General features: G+C 25.5%; 3 protein-coding genes across 8 annotated transcripts; 1 reads left to right on the plus strand and 2 right to left on the minus strand.

Annotated features, from left to right (window-relative positions):
- Positions 1-361: 361 nt before the first annotated feature.
- Positions 362-3,112, minus strand: LOC126895652 (probable cytochrome P450 49a1). 3 transcript variants are annotated; one of them, XM_050667780.1, is made up of 8 exons: positions 2,710-3,112; positions 2,425-2,640; positions 1,851-2,038; positions 1,597-1,783; positions 1,397-1,526; positions 1,119-1,325; positions 828-1,031; positions 362-765 (listed from the first exon to the last, which is right to left on the minus strand). In XM_050667780.1, the coding sequence occupies exons 1-8, from the start codon at positions 2,751-2,753 to the stop codon at positions 655-657; spliced, it is 1,287 nt and encodes a 428-aa protein (XP_050523737.1). In that variant the 5' UTR covers positions 2,754-3,112; the 3' UTR covers positions 362-654. The 3 variants fall into 3 exon arrangements, with proteins under 3 accessions (XP_050523737.1, XP_050523736.1, XP_050523738.1); XM_050667779.1 differs by having other exon boundaries at positions 369-765; positions 2,425-2,650; positions 2,710-3,106; XM_050667781.1 differs by lacking the exon at positions 362-765 and having other exon boundaries at positions 885-1,031; positions 1,096-1,325; positions 2,425-2,650; positions 2,710-3,108.
- Positions 3,113-3,328: 216 nt separating this feature from the next.
- Positions 3,329-6,510, plus strand: LOC126895657 (RNA-binding protein 1-like). Of its 3 annotated transcripts, none has more exons than XR_007701689.1 (5): positions 3,329-3,597; positions 4,179-4,410; positions 4,691-4,852; positions 5,553-5,901; positions 6,091-6,510. XR_007701689.1 is itself a non-coding variant. In XM_050667787.1 (4 exons), the coding sequence occupies exons 2-4, from the start codon at positions 4,205-4,207 to the stop codon at positions 6,182-6,184; spliced, it is 462 nt and encodes a 153-aa protein (XP_050523744.1). In that variant the 5' UTR covers positions 3,333-3,597; positions 4,179-4,204; the 3' UTR covers positions 6,185-6,510. The 3 variants fall into 3 exon arrangements, 1 of the variants encoding a protein (XP_050523744.1); XR_007701690.1 differs by having other exon boundaries at positions 5,553-5,888; XM_050667787.1 differs by lacking the exon at positions 5,553-5,901 and having other exon boundaries at positions 3,333-3,597.
- A 540-nt stretch (positions 6,511-7,050) lies between these two features.
- On the minus strand, positions 7,051-15,589 carry LOC126895651 (nose resistant to fluoxetine protein 6-like). 2 transcript variants are annotated; one of them, XM_050667777.1, is made up of 13 exons: positions 14,611-15,589; positions 13,106-13,608; positions 11,616-11,839; positions 10,223-10,431; positions 9,956-10,050; positions 9,675-9,874; positions 9,461-9,624; positions 9,178-9,346; positions 8,782-9,117; positions 8,537-8,726; positions 8,331-8,473; positions 8,157-8,265; positions 7,051-8,100 (listed from the first exon to the last, which is right to left on the minus strand). In XM_050667777.1, exons 2-13 carry the CDS (start codon positions 13,560-13,562, stop codon positions 7,994-7,996), a joined length of 2,403 nt encoding a protein of 800 aa, XP_050523734.1. In that variant the 5' UTR covers positions 13,563-13,608; positions 14,611-15,589; the 3' UTR covers positions 7,051-7,993. The 2 variants fall into 2 exon arrangements, with proteins under 2 accessions (XP_050523734.1, XP_050523735.1); XM_050667778.1 differs by having other exon boundaries at positions 13,106-13,665.
- Between the last annotated feature and the right edge of the window lie 1,917 nt (positions 15,590-17,506).

Below are 17,506 nucleotides of genomic sequence, written 5' to 3' on the forward strand. Positions count from 1 at the left end.
AGACATCTTATAGATAAATTTCTGTCTAAAAATATACATAGAAATATATCATTTATAACTTATTGTTACTATCTTAAATTTTATTTTAACAAATAAATAAAAATTCTTATATTAATTTTATGAAACTGACTTGTTTTAGTTATCACATTGATCTCATCTGTCATTTTATGAAACAAGAACACTTAATGCTAATAAATATAATTTAAAAAAAAAAAAAAATTAAAAATGTAAACGAATTAATAGTTTATTTTTACACAAGGAATGTTAAGGTCATATTTTTTTAATTTTAATACAAAATATTTTTATTAATAGTTTAAAAATATTCTTATTTTATGGCTTTAACTATAAAATATAAATAATACCAGTAAATATTGTATTCTTAAATATTACCTTAGTGTTACTTGTGTTTTGTAAATTCTAATGTATAAATAACATGTAAAGGAAAATTTTTATTTTCTGACTATATATTGAAAGTGTATACATTTTTTTTAGGTATAAAGAATGTAATTATTGTATATTTTGTAAATAAGATATTTACTTTATATTGTAGCACATACTTAATTATTAGTGATAAATATTTATTTCACTAAAATTAAAAAAATTGTTTAGAAAAAAATAAAAACAAAATAAAATGGTATACATAAAAAAAAATAGTTATTTGTCATTGAAAATTATGTCTATTTTTCTGTCTGGTATTCTGTTCATGCGATAAATCATGTTAATCTTTTCACTATTCTTGGTATATATGTTGAAATTTTTGAAAATCTGTTTTTTTTTTAGTAAAAAATTATTATTTGAATAAATGGCAAAAGAAAAGTAGTGCATACTTCATATAATAATATAGTCATTTCTTGCATTGCTATATTATACCCAGGACACATTCTGGGCCCATGACCAAATGGCAATGAAGCAAATGGGTGAAGTTTACTCATTTCTGGTGTTCTTATCCATCTTTGTGGTCTATATTCTAATGGATTATCAAAATATTTTTGACTAATCGATGTCAATGAATTAAAAGTCATCACTAATGTCTATTTAAGATAATATAAATTAAAAATTAAAGTTTTATTAACTGAATTAACTATAAAAGATTACCCTAAAAAATTGTAATATATTACATTTGATGGGATTTCATAATTCCCAATATTTATTTGATTTGGTATGATACGTGAATTCGCTCCGCCAGTAGGAGACATTCTTAGTGTTTCTTTGATACAAGCTTTCAAAAATAACATATTTCCATTTTTTATGTCATCTTGACATGCCTGCTGTATGTTAGGATTTTGAGATATATAGTTCAATGTCATTGTTAAAGTTGTTGCTACCTGTTGATTTATCAAAATCCATAACATTTGAGTAACTATTAAATATATTATATTAAAATTAAAATAATTACTGCATCAATTCCACCAAAAAATATCTCTAGCAAAAGCAGACTAATATCTTTCTTTGATAAATTTGTATTTTTACACAATGAGTCAATAAGAATACTTTCATACGACTGAATGTAACATTCATTAATAAAACTAAAAATTAAATTATAAATTATCAAATCATTTTTGTTCCAATGTTTAAACTAGGATTGAGATATATTACTTGTGTACAACTGAATGAGAATATTCTAGTTTTTTATAAGCATATGTTTTATAAATATTCCAGATTGGTAAATCCATTAGGCTAAGATATAATCCGTCCATAAAATCAATACCAGCCCTTACAAAAATGTCTGACTGCAAAGTATTTGTACACTTAACTCTAAAGCCAGGAGACACAACAGAGATTGCTAAATAAATAAATATAACTATTACTTACAATATGCATTCATAGTTTTATTTGTATCAATTTGTTACCATCAATGGAGAATTTCATCATATGATACAATACATTTTCTAAAATATTGTCTTTTCCCCTATTTTTTTTAATGTAGTCAATAAAATCAATTGCAACTTCTTGATGTTGAGGTATAAAACTAGTATAAATACTTTTTTTTTGCAGTGCAGCTATGGGTTTTCGTAACCTATACCATTCAGGTCCATTTCTATAAATATATTTTTTTAATTGTAACAAAAAATTTTTACATATCTATAATAATATTGATTTAAAATTTTGTATAGAAGTATTAATAATATATATATACATATACAACTTTTGTAAGATAAAATAGTTAATAGAACAGTTATTGTTTATTTAGTAAACAAAAAAATAGAAGCCAAACAATAATGTTTCTTAAAAACAAATGTACACATATTTTTATTATTAATATCAAATCAAATTCCCAACATTGTTTAAGGTTATCAAAATGCATTGTTTATTTAAAAAAATATTTTGTCATTAGTTAAAAATTTTAATTGTTAAATATGATTTCTTAAACAGTAATAAATTTACATAAATTGTATAGTAGTGTAAGTATAGTAAAAGACTAACTCAGATATTAATCCTCCAGAATTGAATAGTTTCTTTCTCAATATGTTTAAAGCTGGAAATCCAGGTCTGACTGGATTCTTCCCCTCATTGGAAAACATTATCTTTGTATCTTCTGCTCTTGTGGTGATTACCATTGTTCGGCCACCCAATTTTAATTTAAATACAGGTCCTAATTTGCATTCTAAGTTACCAATTGCTTCAGTTAATCGTTCACTACTATAAGACCCTAAAAATAGTTACAATATATGTATACAAATATTTTCAACATAAACTGTTAATGCTTACCAATTATTGGAAGAAATAAGTAAGTATGGCCAATTAAAGGCCATTCAAATGGTTCAGGAATACTAACAAATGGTTTAAGTCTAGTAGACATGATCAAATCATTCAACGAGCGTTACTCAATTGAGTTAGATTTATAATCAAAATGATTATTCCCAAGGAAACAATTGTTAGGTAATCAACAACCTAAGAAATAGGGTTTAAAATATGCTGATACATTATTCATTATTCACATTTAACAGTGTAAAAGACTTCGTCTTATTTAATTTTTTCAAAATAGTATTTTTTTTTTTTTGAAAATCGTTATATTAAATATTTGAGCAGATACAAAATTACATTTTTGGATTTTAGGACATAATGTTAAAATAAATGATATATTTATACGGTTTATATTTTTCAATTTTACACTTTTTTTAAATTATAATATTTTAAAAAATGTTAGTAATTACATATTATACAACTTTTGTAAAGTTCATGACAATAATAAATATTGTAAATAATTTTTTACAGCGTTGCTCTGTAAATTGATCATAATATCAGTAATTTCAATTCTGTGCCGGTGAAGAAATGGCAACATAGCATGTAACAGAGCCTCTCCGACTTACTCTACTCGCTCGAAAATCGACATCCATTTTGTTTACATTTTCCATCTCTCTTTTACCCGTACACGAATCATTACATTCTTCAGACATTGCCAGTGCCAATATTCATCAGATTGTAATTTTACGCATAGCTTAGTCCGAGTTCTCTTAAATTGTTTTCCGTTCTTCTTTCAACTCATTGTTGTTGGGCATTGGACGTTTTAAGGAACCCATGCAAATAATTTACTAACTACAAACGTATTACTAATTGTATTGGAATTTTCGAGCTAGCTGCTGTTAAATATTAATCGTAAGTTATTCGATACTTGAATTTATACTAATACTTAGATTTTATTTTTTACACCGAAACTATATTTTTATATCATAAGATGTCATCTTTAATTTAATTCAATTGATATTTGAAGACGTGTCTTTTAAAATTGACCATAATAACATTTTCTATGTTGTATTAAATGTGGTAAATCTAATATTATAGAAATTGGAGTATTAACAAATTCTTTTACAGATAACCTTTTTTCAATTGCTTTTAACATATTTTAATTTTGATTCAGTCTAATTAAATAGTAACAGATATTTCTTACTTAAAATAATTTCTTAGTTATTAATGTTCAAAAATTGTTATGGTGTGTTAAATATAACCTCGAAATGTGAAATTAATTTGGTATTTAAATTTTGGAATATTTAATATCATAATAAAAAATTAGGGTAGTATACCTTTTTATGTATTAATAAAAAATTTTTTTTAACAATTTCATTTAAGAAATAGAAAAAATTAAAAAAAAAAAATTATTTTTATTAAATGTATTCTTTTAATATAATAAGAATTTTTCACTTTTAACTAATATTATTAATTTAAAATTTTTGTTTCAGGTTATTTTTTAACTATTTAAATTAATATGTCTCATCGTGACTGGGATCAGTCATGCAAAGTGTACATTGGTAACTTAGGCCAAAATGGTACTAAACATGAAATTGAAGCATCATTTACTAAATATGGTCCTTTGAAAAATACTTGGATTGCAAGAAATCCACCTGGTTTTGCTTTTGTTGAGTTTGAAGACCCAAGAGACGCTGAAGATGCAGTTAGGGGACTTGATGGGACGTAAGTATCATATTAATCTTAAAAATACTTTTATTCTTGTGTTAGCTTTTAAGATTTATCATATTAAAATTATTTTGATGTCTAATTTAACAAGGAAAAACATAAAAATATAATATAAAGAAATAGGTCTAGTCCTGTTACCTAGTTATTTAAATTATTATATTTTTCAAATTCACTATTATACACAATTAAGGTATAATAATTTTCATCTTTGAAGTTTTGATCAAATTTTTTTCTTGTAGGTTGTGTTATAATTTTAATATTTTTTTTTAATGAATAGTCGTATCTGTGGAGTTCGTGTTCGAGTAGAAATGTCTAGTAATCGACCTCGAAATGGAAGAGATGGCCGTGGTGGTGGTGATCGTAGAGGTGGAGGAGGAGGTGGGGGCGGTGGCTACAACAGAGGACCTCCACGGTACAACAATGATAGATACAATGACAGGTAAAAAATTTAAACACTTCTATTATATTTAAATTGAATAAATGGTGTTCTAATTAATTTTAATCTACTTTCATGGAATTATAATCTTCAGTTAGCATAAACTTACTTTTTCTTACCTTAAGACCTTTTTAAATTTTATGTTATTAATAGTTTAAAAATATATTGAAGATGATAAATTTATATCCGTTGTTTGGGTTTAAAGAACCCATTCTCGAGATATATAAATATTATTTTATATTTTGAAATAGAAACTAAGAAAAAATAAAGTTCCTTTTATAGCAGAAAACTTAAATCATGGGGTCAATGTATATATTTTATTATTAATTGATCAATTTTTTTATTTAAAACTTCAGTAAAATACTATGCAAATATTAACAGTTAGATTTGAATTAACCACTATCATATCTATAGAAAATAGCTTGTTTATATTTAAAGAATAATTGTATTCAATTTATGATTGTTTAATTTTGATATATTATTCAACTAATACAAAAATGCAAATACTTATTATGTTTTTTCTACTCTCATCAATATATTTCGAAAAAAAATTATACTTATGTTCAATTCTCTTTATGGGTTATGCAGTTTTAAAAATTATCTTTTTCATTTGAAACCGATCTCATACCTTTTTATTTTTATTTGTTTTTATTTTTCTAAATGGGCTTAATTAGATCTTATTTATTTTTGGGATAATTTACAGGAAAAGGATCATTGGTTATCGCCCATACTAAAAAAATTATTCACCCCATCTTAAAAAAATTACCTTGGTCAGTGAAAAATGACTATATCAACCATTTTTGTACTTCGCTCGCTCCAACAATTCTACCAAATTGAATTACTGTAATGTGTTATTTAACATCACATGTTTGGATCAGCCTATTCTACACTATTCTACAATCTATTCTTCCATCACCTCTACCCTCAATCAACTCTTCGCAAGCACTCGTATGCTTTATTGGCTGTTTTAACGTCTCCACTCACACTCCATCTAAATAACATACAATGTTATTTAAATTTTCATTGAAAACAGAACTGTGTACGTGTTCAAGGTATTTAGATTTTGTTTTGTTTTTTTTTTACACGAATTTTCAAAGGTTAATGTTTGAAGTTTGATTATGAGCTGTATCAAGTGAGTATAATGGAGTCCCCCTTTAGTGAATAATATTGGAATTATTATGATTATAAAATTTTAAATAAATATATTTATAATTCTTTAAAGTAATTAAATATCATTTTAGGTCTCGATCTCGTTCACCAAAGCGACGTGCTCCACCTTCTCGCTCACGTTCAAGGAGCTATTCTCCAAGACGTCAACGTGCTTCACATTCCTAAGTTGAAAAAGTTATTGATGATACAACACGAGTTGAATACAACAAACTTAAGCTTGGTTCTTATATTTTACTCATTAAAAAAAAAAAAAAATAAATACTTACTCTGCTTGTAATATATTGCAGAAATAATCGTATATTTCTTTATATATAAATACTTTTTTTTTACAAAATGAATAATTTATGTAAATTTTTTTTTACTTATGATTGCTTGGTACTTCCGAAAAATCGCATCAAATTAGTAATAATGATAAGTTTCTACTTTAAGACTTTTTTTAACTGTACCACAATATTTTGATTTTATTCAAAATAAACAATTAATTTAATTAATTAATATTTAAATTTTTTATCACATAATTTCTATTATAAGTCAATTACTAATTGACAAGTAGTAAAATTAATACTTGAAATATGTGAATTTTTTATTTAATGAAAATTTATGACACTTATTTTTTAAATATTAGTATAATATTAGATTGTCTATGAAATAAAAATACTCATTCTAATCAATGAAAAATTAATACAAAATCATGGTTTATATGGTTAATTTAACAAATTGATGTATAATTTAAGGTCTATAAAATTAAAAAATTAGATATTAATGCTCAATTAACAATCGTTAGCCATTTATAAAATGGACTCTAAAATATATTATGTTATAAACTAGAAAAAAAATTCCTAAATAAACGTTGAAATAATAAATACTAAATAAACAATGGTTATTTAATAGCGCAAATTTTTAAGCTTCTATGAAAGGGAAAAATAATTAGTAGAGATTTCTTACCAGAATTAGGAAATATAGTTTAAATTTACTAAAGTAATTCAATTCTTTTCGAAGAATTTACTATCATGGGTTTATTTTTTATATTTAATAGAATTAAAATTTGTAATAATTGTTAGGTAAAATTTAAGAGAATTATAACTAGGGTTTGGAAAGTATGTATTTATACATACATTTATGTATTTATATTTTTTATTAAGTTATTCTGAAAACATCATACTGACTTAAAAACTTATTAATGTGTTTTACTGAGGTTATAGTTTTGGGGGTTCATTCACCCTAAAATGAAAATTATTTCTATATCGCTAAATAATCTTATGACAAACTTGTAAAAAAAACATGTTTCAAATAATTTATAAATACATATAATTCTGATCCTTAATAATAATATTTTGCAATCTTAGAAAATTTATTCAATGCACTGTGACTTATTAACATTTGTTAATGCAATAATTGTGTTAATAAAATCTTACATCAAGTTAATAAAAATTAAAATCAAAATTTAATGTAATCATTGTAAATATTAATTAATTTGTTTAATAACCAATGGAGACTTTCTGTAATAAAAAAAAAACTTAATTGTATTATAATTCCAATGACAGCTATTATCTGATGATCGCTATATGTATTATATATTTTATTTATTTCATTTGGTTCAAATTGGGTGAAAAATTATTACTTATTAGTAAAAAGTTAACATATGTTTTTTATAGTTGAAAAGTTTCATGTTATATTTATAATACTGATTATTCCCCTCTAATGATTTGTATTAAGCCATATGCCTTTTCATTTTCATATTTGACATTAGTAGAAATTAAAGTTTGATTTTTGAAATTATTTAAGAAATTTCATTTTTTTCTTATTTATTTAAAATAAATAAAATCATATTGAAAACGTAGTTAAAATATTTCTGCTTATACATTAGAGTTACAAGTATAAAAAGAAAAATATGAAAATATATCTGTACAAAACTACGTAAATTTAAAAAATGACCCTATAGTTACAAATGTTTTAAAATTATAACTACAATGTTTAAACTGAAGGTCTGTCGTTCGCTTGTTGTCTATCAGTTTTTTCTCTTAAGTTTGTTATATTAGTTGTTTTGATGTTTTTTTCATAATTTGGTTTATCACCTGAAACTAAAATAAAATATTATATTTATTTTGTTCGATAGAACATCAATTACAAAATAAACCTTTGCTAAATACTATTTTTTCTAATCCTAAAATTGGAGATTCGTAGAGCAAAGTTAATCCAAATGCAGTTAAAAAGGACAAAGTTATATCTCCCATACACGACCAAACCTGTAAATATATTTTGGTAAATACAAACTCTAATCAAATTATTATTAGTTTAAAATATATTTTACCAAGTTAAAACATGAAGCATAATAAGGAGTTCTAATGTTACCAATGGCGTATAGTTGTAGGCCTCCATGACATAAAAATGCACAATAAGTTAATCGACTTAATGTTATGACTGGTTTCCAACATAATAAAGGTTCAATGAAACCTAAAACCATCCATTGAAATGTGAAGGCGGTAGTATAATAATCAACTAAAAAGAAAGACTTACCTCCATTTCCAGTGGATACAGCGATAATTGTCCAACTTACACCAGTTGCCCATGTCGTTCGATACAAAGCACCGTACAGTGAAGCTACAAAAGCATCATATGTGTAGTCAGGCTTGTAAAACCACCAGGCCGATAATAATGTGCCGCTCATTAATGTTATAGATAACATCCAATTTATCCATACAATGTACTTAGAAAAAAAAATTCGTCAACTACTTGTTAAAACATAAAAGAAACTTTTATACTTTGTTTATTTTGTAGGAAGTGTGTTTCATTTTGTGACGAACCAAACCAGTAATCATACCGATATAGTACGGCGTAGCCCTAGTATGTGTCGGTATATATAGATTTTTAAATGTTTTATTAACCACTGGGTCCCTGAGAATTTTTATGTGAACCAAGAGAAATGCATCTAGCTTTCCTGAGTAAGTGACAAAAAATGTAGTAGCGATTGACAAAACCAATATAGAAACCAGCACAAATCTTCCTAGTTGAGGCTTATGATATAACAAGCTCACTATTATAGGGGCTGTTAAAAATAAATGTGTGTCGCATGCTATGTACCATGATTGGATCATACACTATACAAAAAATATTTATTAATACGAGTTTACAATACTTGCTTAATTAACGAAACATACCAATTTGTCAGCTCCAACATAATTGTTTATGTACAATATATTTGTCCACCAACTCAGTTGACATCGGTCTACTTCTGCACCTATTTTTTCAGACCACATAGGGCCATCACCAATCCTGATTAAGAGAGTACAGTAAAAAGCCAAGACGATAGCGTACACAGGTGTTAACCTATTCAAAAATATTACAATTTAAATTAAATAAATGTTAAATGATAAATGTTTCAACTTAAATTTATTGAATTCTAGAACTAAAACAAATTTTTATGATGAAACATCAACATACCTTACATAGCGATGAATATAAAATAATGATATTCGGTAAGTCTTAGGATGGTTTTGAATGTGTTCTAATAGTAAATAACAAGCAAGAAAACCACTTATTATGAAAAAAGTGTCGACCAAAATTGGACCATTAAGAATCACCATAGCTTCAAGTTTACTGTAAAACTGTTAACAATAGTTAAAACTACAAAATGACAAAAAATAGATTTTCTTACAGTTTCGATAAATTCTGTGTTCATTATAGGTGCACCTAGGGAGAACATAAAACGATGACCAACAATAATAAAACAAGTTGAAATAAATTTCAACCCATGAATGCATTCTAAATTATCAGATGTTTTTGGGAAAGTCAGTAACTTGCGCACATTTCTGGAAAGTGAAAATGATTGAAGGACTTGATGCGTCTTAGATTTTTCTAGTAATAAAACAAATTGAGTTAAAAATTATTGTCATATTTGCTATAAAATTTATACGCATCTATATAAATGTAAATTACCAGGTAATTGAAACTCCCGGAATGACGACATAGATGTAAATAAATCATAAGCAGTACTCACAAAACTTAAAATCAATGATAGGCCGATAATAGTTCTAAAATATATCACATACGTTAATAGGTGAGGAGAAGTGTAACCTTCCTCAAAGATATTTTATATGAAGTTATTGATTATTTATTATAAATTGTATAAGTTATTTTTATTAACTGCCGGAAATATTTTTAAATTAACTTATTTATGTCTATGAATAATAAATTTTTGCATACAAGAGTGTAAAAGCTCCCCAAGTCCACGGAATTTCGTTTTTAGTTTGACACTTGATCTCTCCTACTGAAGTCAACACTTGCTTTTGTGGCCATTCTTTAAAAATTCCTTCAAAATGCGTCCTAACATTTTCGCTAGAACAGGTATGTGGTATGCATTGTGCCATGTAGATTCTATTTCGCATGCTTTTGTTAGGATCAAATGTCAATTCCTAAAAAAGTGTTACATTTTTAAAAATAATAAAAATACCAGCTACTTTTAGAACGCCTAATTAGTCTTGGATGAGTGGGGTTTGATCCCCAAGTTCCATCAGAGCAATTGTCTTACCATCAAATGGGGTGGTTGGTCAATGAGTTAACATATAAATTTCAAGTACACAAATATTAATGATTGTGTATTAAAGTCTTTATATATTTGAGAACATTATAATTTGAATAATAAATTCTATTCAATAGAAATTATTTATAAGTTATCAAAAATTTACTATGCAAAATATACGAATACTAACGACTTATTAATAGCCCGAACAACTGTAAAGGAATACAAGTCTGTTATTTTTCAAAATAACAAAGTTAGAAGTTAAAATTGCAAGAATATAATAATTATTTAGATATATTTTATTAAAAAGGTAAACTAAACTTTGTAAAATATATTAAACCTAACCTAACTATTAATTTCTTTTACGGATTTTTCCCCTTCAAAAATTGTTTCTTTAATTACTAAGTCATCCAACAACAGAAAATAGTCATGCGATTCTTAAGCAGTGAGTAGCAATTTTAAAAAATGTTGTCCTACCTATTATTTTGCTATGATATCACTAACACGGGATTCCAATATAAAAGCTTCAATATTCATATAAGCTCTCGTAATGTATCAGTAAAGCAAAATAGTCGAGTGGAAATGTTCAAAAGACGTTTACATTTCTAGACACAATATGTAGAGAAAACTTACATAACATAAAAACTTATAATAACATTTAAAAATTGGTAAAAAAAATAGCAGGCTTAATTCAGCACTTGAATTTCTAATATTTTCAATACTATTTGGGTGATGAATTTAACTTTTAATCTGAAATTTGTTTAGTGTATTAATAGTCAAGAAAGAAATTTTAATTGAGAGTATTATATTTTGTTTGAAAGTATAATCTACAACTGGTTTTACTTTTCACATATAATTTCTGTTATTACTGAACTTTTTTATTTCCTATATCTCCAAAATTATAAAGGCAATAATACAACTTAAAAATCACATATTAAAATATGGTGTTTTATTGTATATTTTCTAATTATTCAAATTATTTTACTCAGGTTTTTAAAAACGGTTTATATATTATTTTTTCATCGTGTAAATGAAAAAAATTAATAGTTGTCGAATTTCTTTATTAGGAACCCTTACCGTAATAGTGCTCCACGCAGATTCATTGAAAAGATGAGCACTCAATGGTCTGTATTTTGAAGTAGTTAATGGATTAATTTCAATTTCAGCTAAACAATATTGTCCCTGTATGAATTCATCATTAACGGATGTTTCAATTTCGATGCATTCGTCAAAATTTCCAAGATTATATGTGTTTCCGATCATCCAACCCGACGATAAAAACTTGGCTGATGCGTCAAACACTACACAAGTCAAAATATAAACATAAGTTTCATTGACTTACAACAGTCTATCAGACGGTATATCGTTAAAATGTTTATTATGGATTTAATAATAATTTTAGTAAAAGTATACATATAAAAGTAAAATATTTATACAATTGAATCATGCGCTACCATTTAATTTTTAATCTATTTCAATTTTGAATTAGTATTTGCTGTACTTAGTGGCGCATTCAGAAGACTAAAAGAACTAAACTCCTCATTGGCCATACTTTCAATTTTAAATCAAGTTACCGACTGATAAGGATTATGAAGATAGTTTATACTATATATACTAATTCTATACTTGTAAAAATTAAAAGTTAGAATTTAAGGAGTATACGTAGGGTTGTCACCTTCGTTAAAAGAGGATTGACCACTTTTGACATTTGATTTTATAATTGTTTTTAGTTTTATATTATTGTGTTAATTTATATTAATTATTTCATTCCAAACTTAACTTTAAGAATTAAAATTTAAGAAAAATTGTTAGAGGTAGTGACGAAATCAGGGAAATGTTTTCAAAAATAATCGAAAAACATAAGAGTTTTTAGGCACCTTTTCTTGGAAAAATTATCATTAAAAATTTTATTTCTTAGAGGTTATGGGAGTAGGGAGTAATGCTGTGATCAGGCGTATACCCACGAACATTTTTAGGACTATATCACTATTTAATACTATAAAACGTCTTATCAAAAACCAAATCTAGATGATACAAGAATGTTTTGGTCGTTAGAAGTATATAAAAATGTTTACAATATCTCTGAAATATTTTTAATGGTAAACATAGAATCAATACAGCCAACATCTATAAAAAAAATACCTTTTTGAGATACTCTATCATAGTAATTTCGTAAAAAGTTTATAACTTCTGATAAAAAATGTACTTTTTACACAATTTTCTAAAATGAATCGTTTACATTTCCTCCCCTCTAAGTTCTAGTAATGTTTATATTAATAATTATATGCAAGTATTAAGATTTGAGTTAAGTTTCATATAATACATAACATAATTGCACATAACTAAAATCTAAAATTTAATAGGTTTATTTTCTTTGTAAAAAAACTCCCGTGAAACAAAATAATATAACAATAACAATATTATTTACACGTTTTAAAAATAGCCATAAAATATTAAGGGGGTTGTCATCGCCTAGCAGACTACGCCTATATTTACTTAAAAAAATCTTAATCTTACCCTCATTAATCTGATTCTTAAATTAAGTATAATTTTCAATCAGTACTTACTTTTGGTGGCCCATAATTTGAAATCATTAAGATCGCTTAGGTACATAAGAGTGTGTTTGTAGCACTTAGTGTTATGGTCAGGAGGCATAATAAATGGTAGAAATTTAGTGATAGAGTCAGCAGCGGTTTCTAATAATTGCTGAGTCCTCAATGTTCGATTCAAAGTTATGGGACACGACACATTGCCATCAATTACTAAGAATTGTTGATCCTGGCGATGGTTCAAATCTTTACCTTCGCTTAAGACAGTTTTATCCTGTCTCATGATTTTCATGACAGTGGCATCGTCTATTACTTTAAGAACTGCTGGCCCATTAAGGGGTCGTTCTCCATCAGGCTGTAAAATGATTTCAGTGGTTGCCGTCGAGAAATGAGAGAACCAAACGATGGAAATAACCACTAAAGTGGTAACCATGGAACAGCGGTGACACACAATCGCGCCCGGATAATTCGACATTTTCGGACGGCTATTCTAACATTACTGAGACAGTGACGACCATCGCCTAGAAGACGTGAACACACGCAATAACAATACAGTTCATCATTATTTAGTTGGACCGCTAAACAATAACAAGGAACCGATTAAAATTTGTTTAGATTTTGGTTTTAAATAAACACTTAGCTGCTTAAAAAAAACGCGTGTACGCGAATATGACCGAGTTGGACTGCAGAGATTAGTGGAAGGGAGCAAAATTCAAAATTTTTAAAAACAAATAAATTTTAACGACACCAATAATTTAACTGATTGGTCTAGTATCCGAAAAATAATCAAACAAATATTTTAGACACATGTTAAATTATTTCATCATTACAATATTTTAATTTTAAGATGTTTGTTGCCTTGATTTTTCGTAATATTTGAAGTATAGATATTTATTAAAAACTACTATTTATTTAATAAAAATATCGTTGTATTGATGAAAAAATTTGCTGATTTTAATAAGTTCATCAGTGTATATGAATGAATAATTTGCTGAGTCGATTGGTGGATGCTCAATAGCAATTGTAAACAATAATATGTTGTGTAATATCATTAAATAATTGTTATATTGACACTATTAAAGTGGTATTAATCAGTTTAGGCGCATGATTAATTTTCTAACGTTTGAAAGTTGGAGACTGATACATTTAATAATCATACTCATTATAATTTATAGTATCACAATCAGATGAATTATAAAGGTATCTTTAACTATGGTATTGTTAAGTATAATTTATTAAAAATTTAAAACAACGAGATTTTATAATTTAAGTTCAATCACCTTGAATCTAGTTTTGTTTGTGAATTAAAAACTGAAACCACGTTCTAACACTTTTATTTTTTACTGTCATTATTATTGTTATTATTTACTAGGAGAAACATTTTTCGTCAAACGCATTGGTAATGTAATGTACACTTAATGTAACGAAGTAAAATTAAAAAAAAACCACCTAAATCTTAAACAAGAGGTACAATGTAATTCATAATAATATTAGTAAAATTAAAAATAACCTAAAATACTCACGTTGAGCACACGACCCGGTAAGTAGGGAGCTACTTTAAATGAAACTGAATGAAATGTTTATGAAAACTTATGCGGTGAAAAATGCACGTATAATCACATTGTTTCATCAATGACAATCACTTGATCTACGAAATACTTGATACACAAATTCATTAAAAAGTCGTTTCATGACTGTCTTTTAAATAGGATCGCTTTGCAATATTCTTCGGCTATAAATCTTAAATGACGACATTTAACTATCAATGAATTACCTATAGTAATTATATGCCGCTTATTAGTTGATGAATAGTTGTGATTTATGGAAAATCCGTAGAATAGCTCGAAGGTTTTGTCTTTTGTTTCAAGTCCACAAGATAATGCGTAAAAGGTGTTTACAAAAAAGTAATTTTCATACATTATTTTCTTTTAAAAATCATTGATATTTCCCAATATTCACGACTAATTATATTTATAACAATTAATTAGAATTTTTTCTCTATTTCAATTAAACATTTAAAATAATACGGAAGATTATTTTCTTTCATTGGCGTTTAACACGGATAGAATTATTTTGGGTGTACAAAGTATTTTTCCAGTATAGTTTAGAATAATATTATCAACTTTTTTACCATGGCGATTTTCTTTTCTATTTTAAACTTTTGATGATCTTTACCGTTTATAAACTACATATTGTCGAACCTTAATAATTAGTTGATAACACTAAAAATGATCTGTAGATTGTTCGTTGCATTTAATTAAATAATTCTAAGCTGATTGTTAAAATATATTTGTTAAGTTCAAGGAATATAAATTGTTGATGTTTACATATAAATATTTTATGTTTGAAAATTGTTCATCGAAATCTAGGTGAATGAATTATAGTTATATCTAAAATATGTCTCAAGTAGGTTTTTTCCATTTATATTTTTGTGAATGTCCAATCAAACAAATGCCTAAAACACTTGCGCTTAAAGTCACAAAATTAAAAGTTAACTTTTAATATGCATTGAATTATATTTAAACAAGATAATTATGTTTACATAATGGGTAACATTTTGTTATACCATATAAATTGTATTTCTTAAAATTTTGTCAATTCGATACAAAAAAAGAATGGAATCAATTATGTATAATGATTATTATACAAAATGATTGTGGTCAAATTAGGTTCACCACAACTGAGATTTTTTTTTTATCATAAATTTTTAAGTAAAAATACACTTTCACTCCAACTATAAGTATGTGAGGCGATTACCACTCGGGCTCTATAAAAATTTTATACTTGGGATTCATGTAACATATGTATATCGAAAATTTCTCAGTTAATATGTAGTCTTATTTAAGCATAATGAAAAGTTATATAACAAAAAAAAAAAAAATTGGAGGAGGCAAAATTAAATTTACAGTTCTATACTTATAAATTTTACACATGATTCTAAAATGAAAACTAATATAACTAAATTGATAAAATTTTACTCTTTTAAAATTTTATGTTTTTTAATTAATAGTAGAGTAAAAATTTTAAATTTTGTTACTAATTTCACTAATTGGTCATGTTTTAAAACAAAAACTAAATACGGTTTTTAAATTTTATTATATAAATTCTACATTAATGTTGCTTTAGTGAACCATGCGCAAAATATTCAATGATATAAGTTAAATAAATGATTCTTAAACAATTTTAACTATGAAAATACTTACAATTTTTGCATTTATATATTTTATTAAACCAATTTTCGGCAACGATTTTTCACAAGCATTAGATTCAAGTTTTTCTCCGGTTTGAGTACTTGCATGTCTTTTTAAGTAATAATTTCAAGTTAATGATTTCTCATATTTATTACATTTTAAAGTTTTACATGCGAATGAGTGTATTCATGAGTTATAGGATGATTTTTTTTTGGCAAACAACCTATGACACATGCTACATTAATGAGGCAAATCCCTAATGTGTTGACGTTGATGTGGCTTTCAAAATCATTTCTGGATAAATGATTTTTCACGCATCCTACATTTGTAAGGTATTTCTCCAACGTGTATATGTATATATGAAAACCAAATATATATATATATATGTGTGTGTGTGTGTAATTAATTCTGTTTTATGTATTACACTCATATAGTGTTATTAATTCATGACCATTTACAATCTTATTTATAGTATAGATGATATCTGACAGTGATTAAAATCACTATCATAAGAAACGTTTCGATGCAAATTTGTACATAGTGTTTAATTTTAAGAAATTAGAATATTATTTCAAAAGCAACAATAACTTTTATTGCCTTAATTTTATCCCGATTAGTTTTTTGATTTATAATTATAATATATGAATAAATAATAATTATAGTAATTAAATTAAGTATGAAATTGATATTCAATAATTTAATATTGTAATTTATACGGAGAAATTATAAAAATAATAAAGAAGTTGTATATTTCTTTACTTTTAACTCGTATAAAAATTTAAAGAGCTTAATGCAATACTTTACAATAAAAAATGTTTGTTACTTATAACAAAGTTATAAATTTTATACACTGGACTACAAGGAATTTTCATCAAAAACAAAAATATACTTTTCTAAATTAACTTTTTGCGATGTTTTCAAATATGCAATTAGACTTTTTCTATCACTTTCAAGTTTTAATACTATTACTTATTATTAAAAATTAAGTATTTTCATATAAAACAATAATTAAGAACAAAAAATAATTGTTTAAAATTAAAACTGATTTTGATTATTAATATGTTAAACATAGGAAAAATGACATATTTAACTTATTTTTTTAATCGTTTAAAGTTGATTTTTGTGAATTTTTATAATAATAAAAAAAAAATTATTATCATAAATTTTAGCTCAATTTGAAAGTTTGAAATTGATATTATTAAATAGGAAATTTTATGAGAATTAAAAA

Source organism: Daktulosphaira vitifoliae, unplaced genomic scaffold, assembly GCF_025091365.1.
Source record: "Daktulosphaira vitifoliae isolate Bord-2020 unplaced genomic scaffold, ASM2509136v1 Scaffold_1, whole genome shotgun sequence".
Taxonomy (NCBI): domain Eukaryota; kingdom Metazoa; phylum Arthropoda; class Insecta; order Hemiptera; family Phylloxeridae; genus Daktulosphaira; species Daktulosphaira vitifoliae.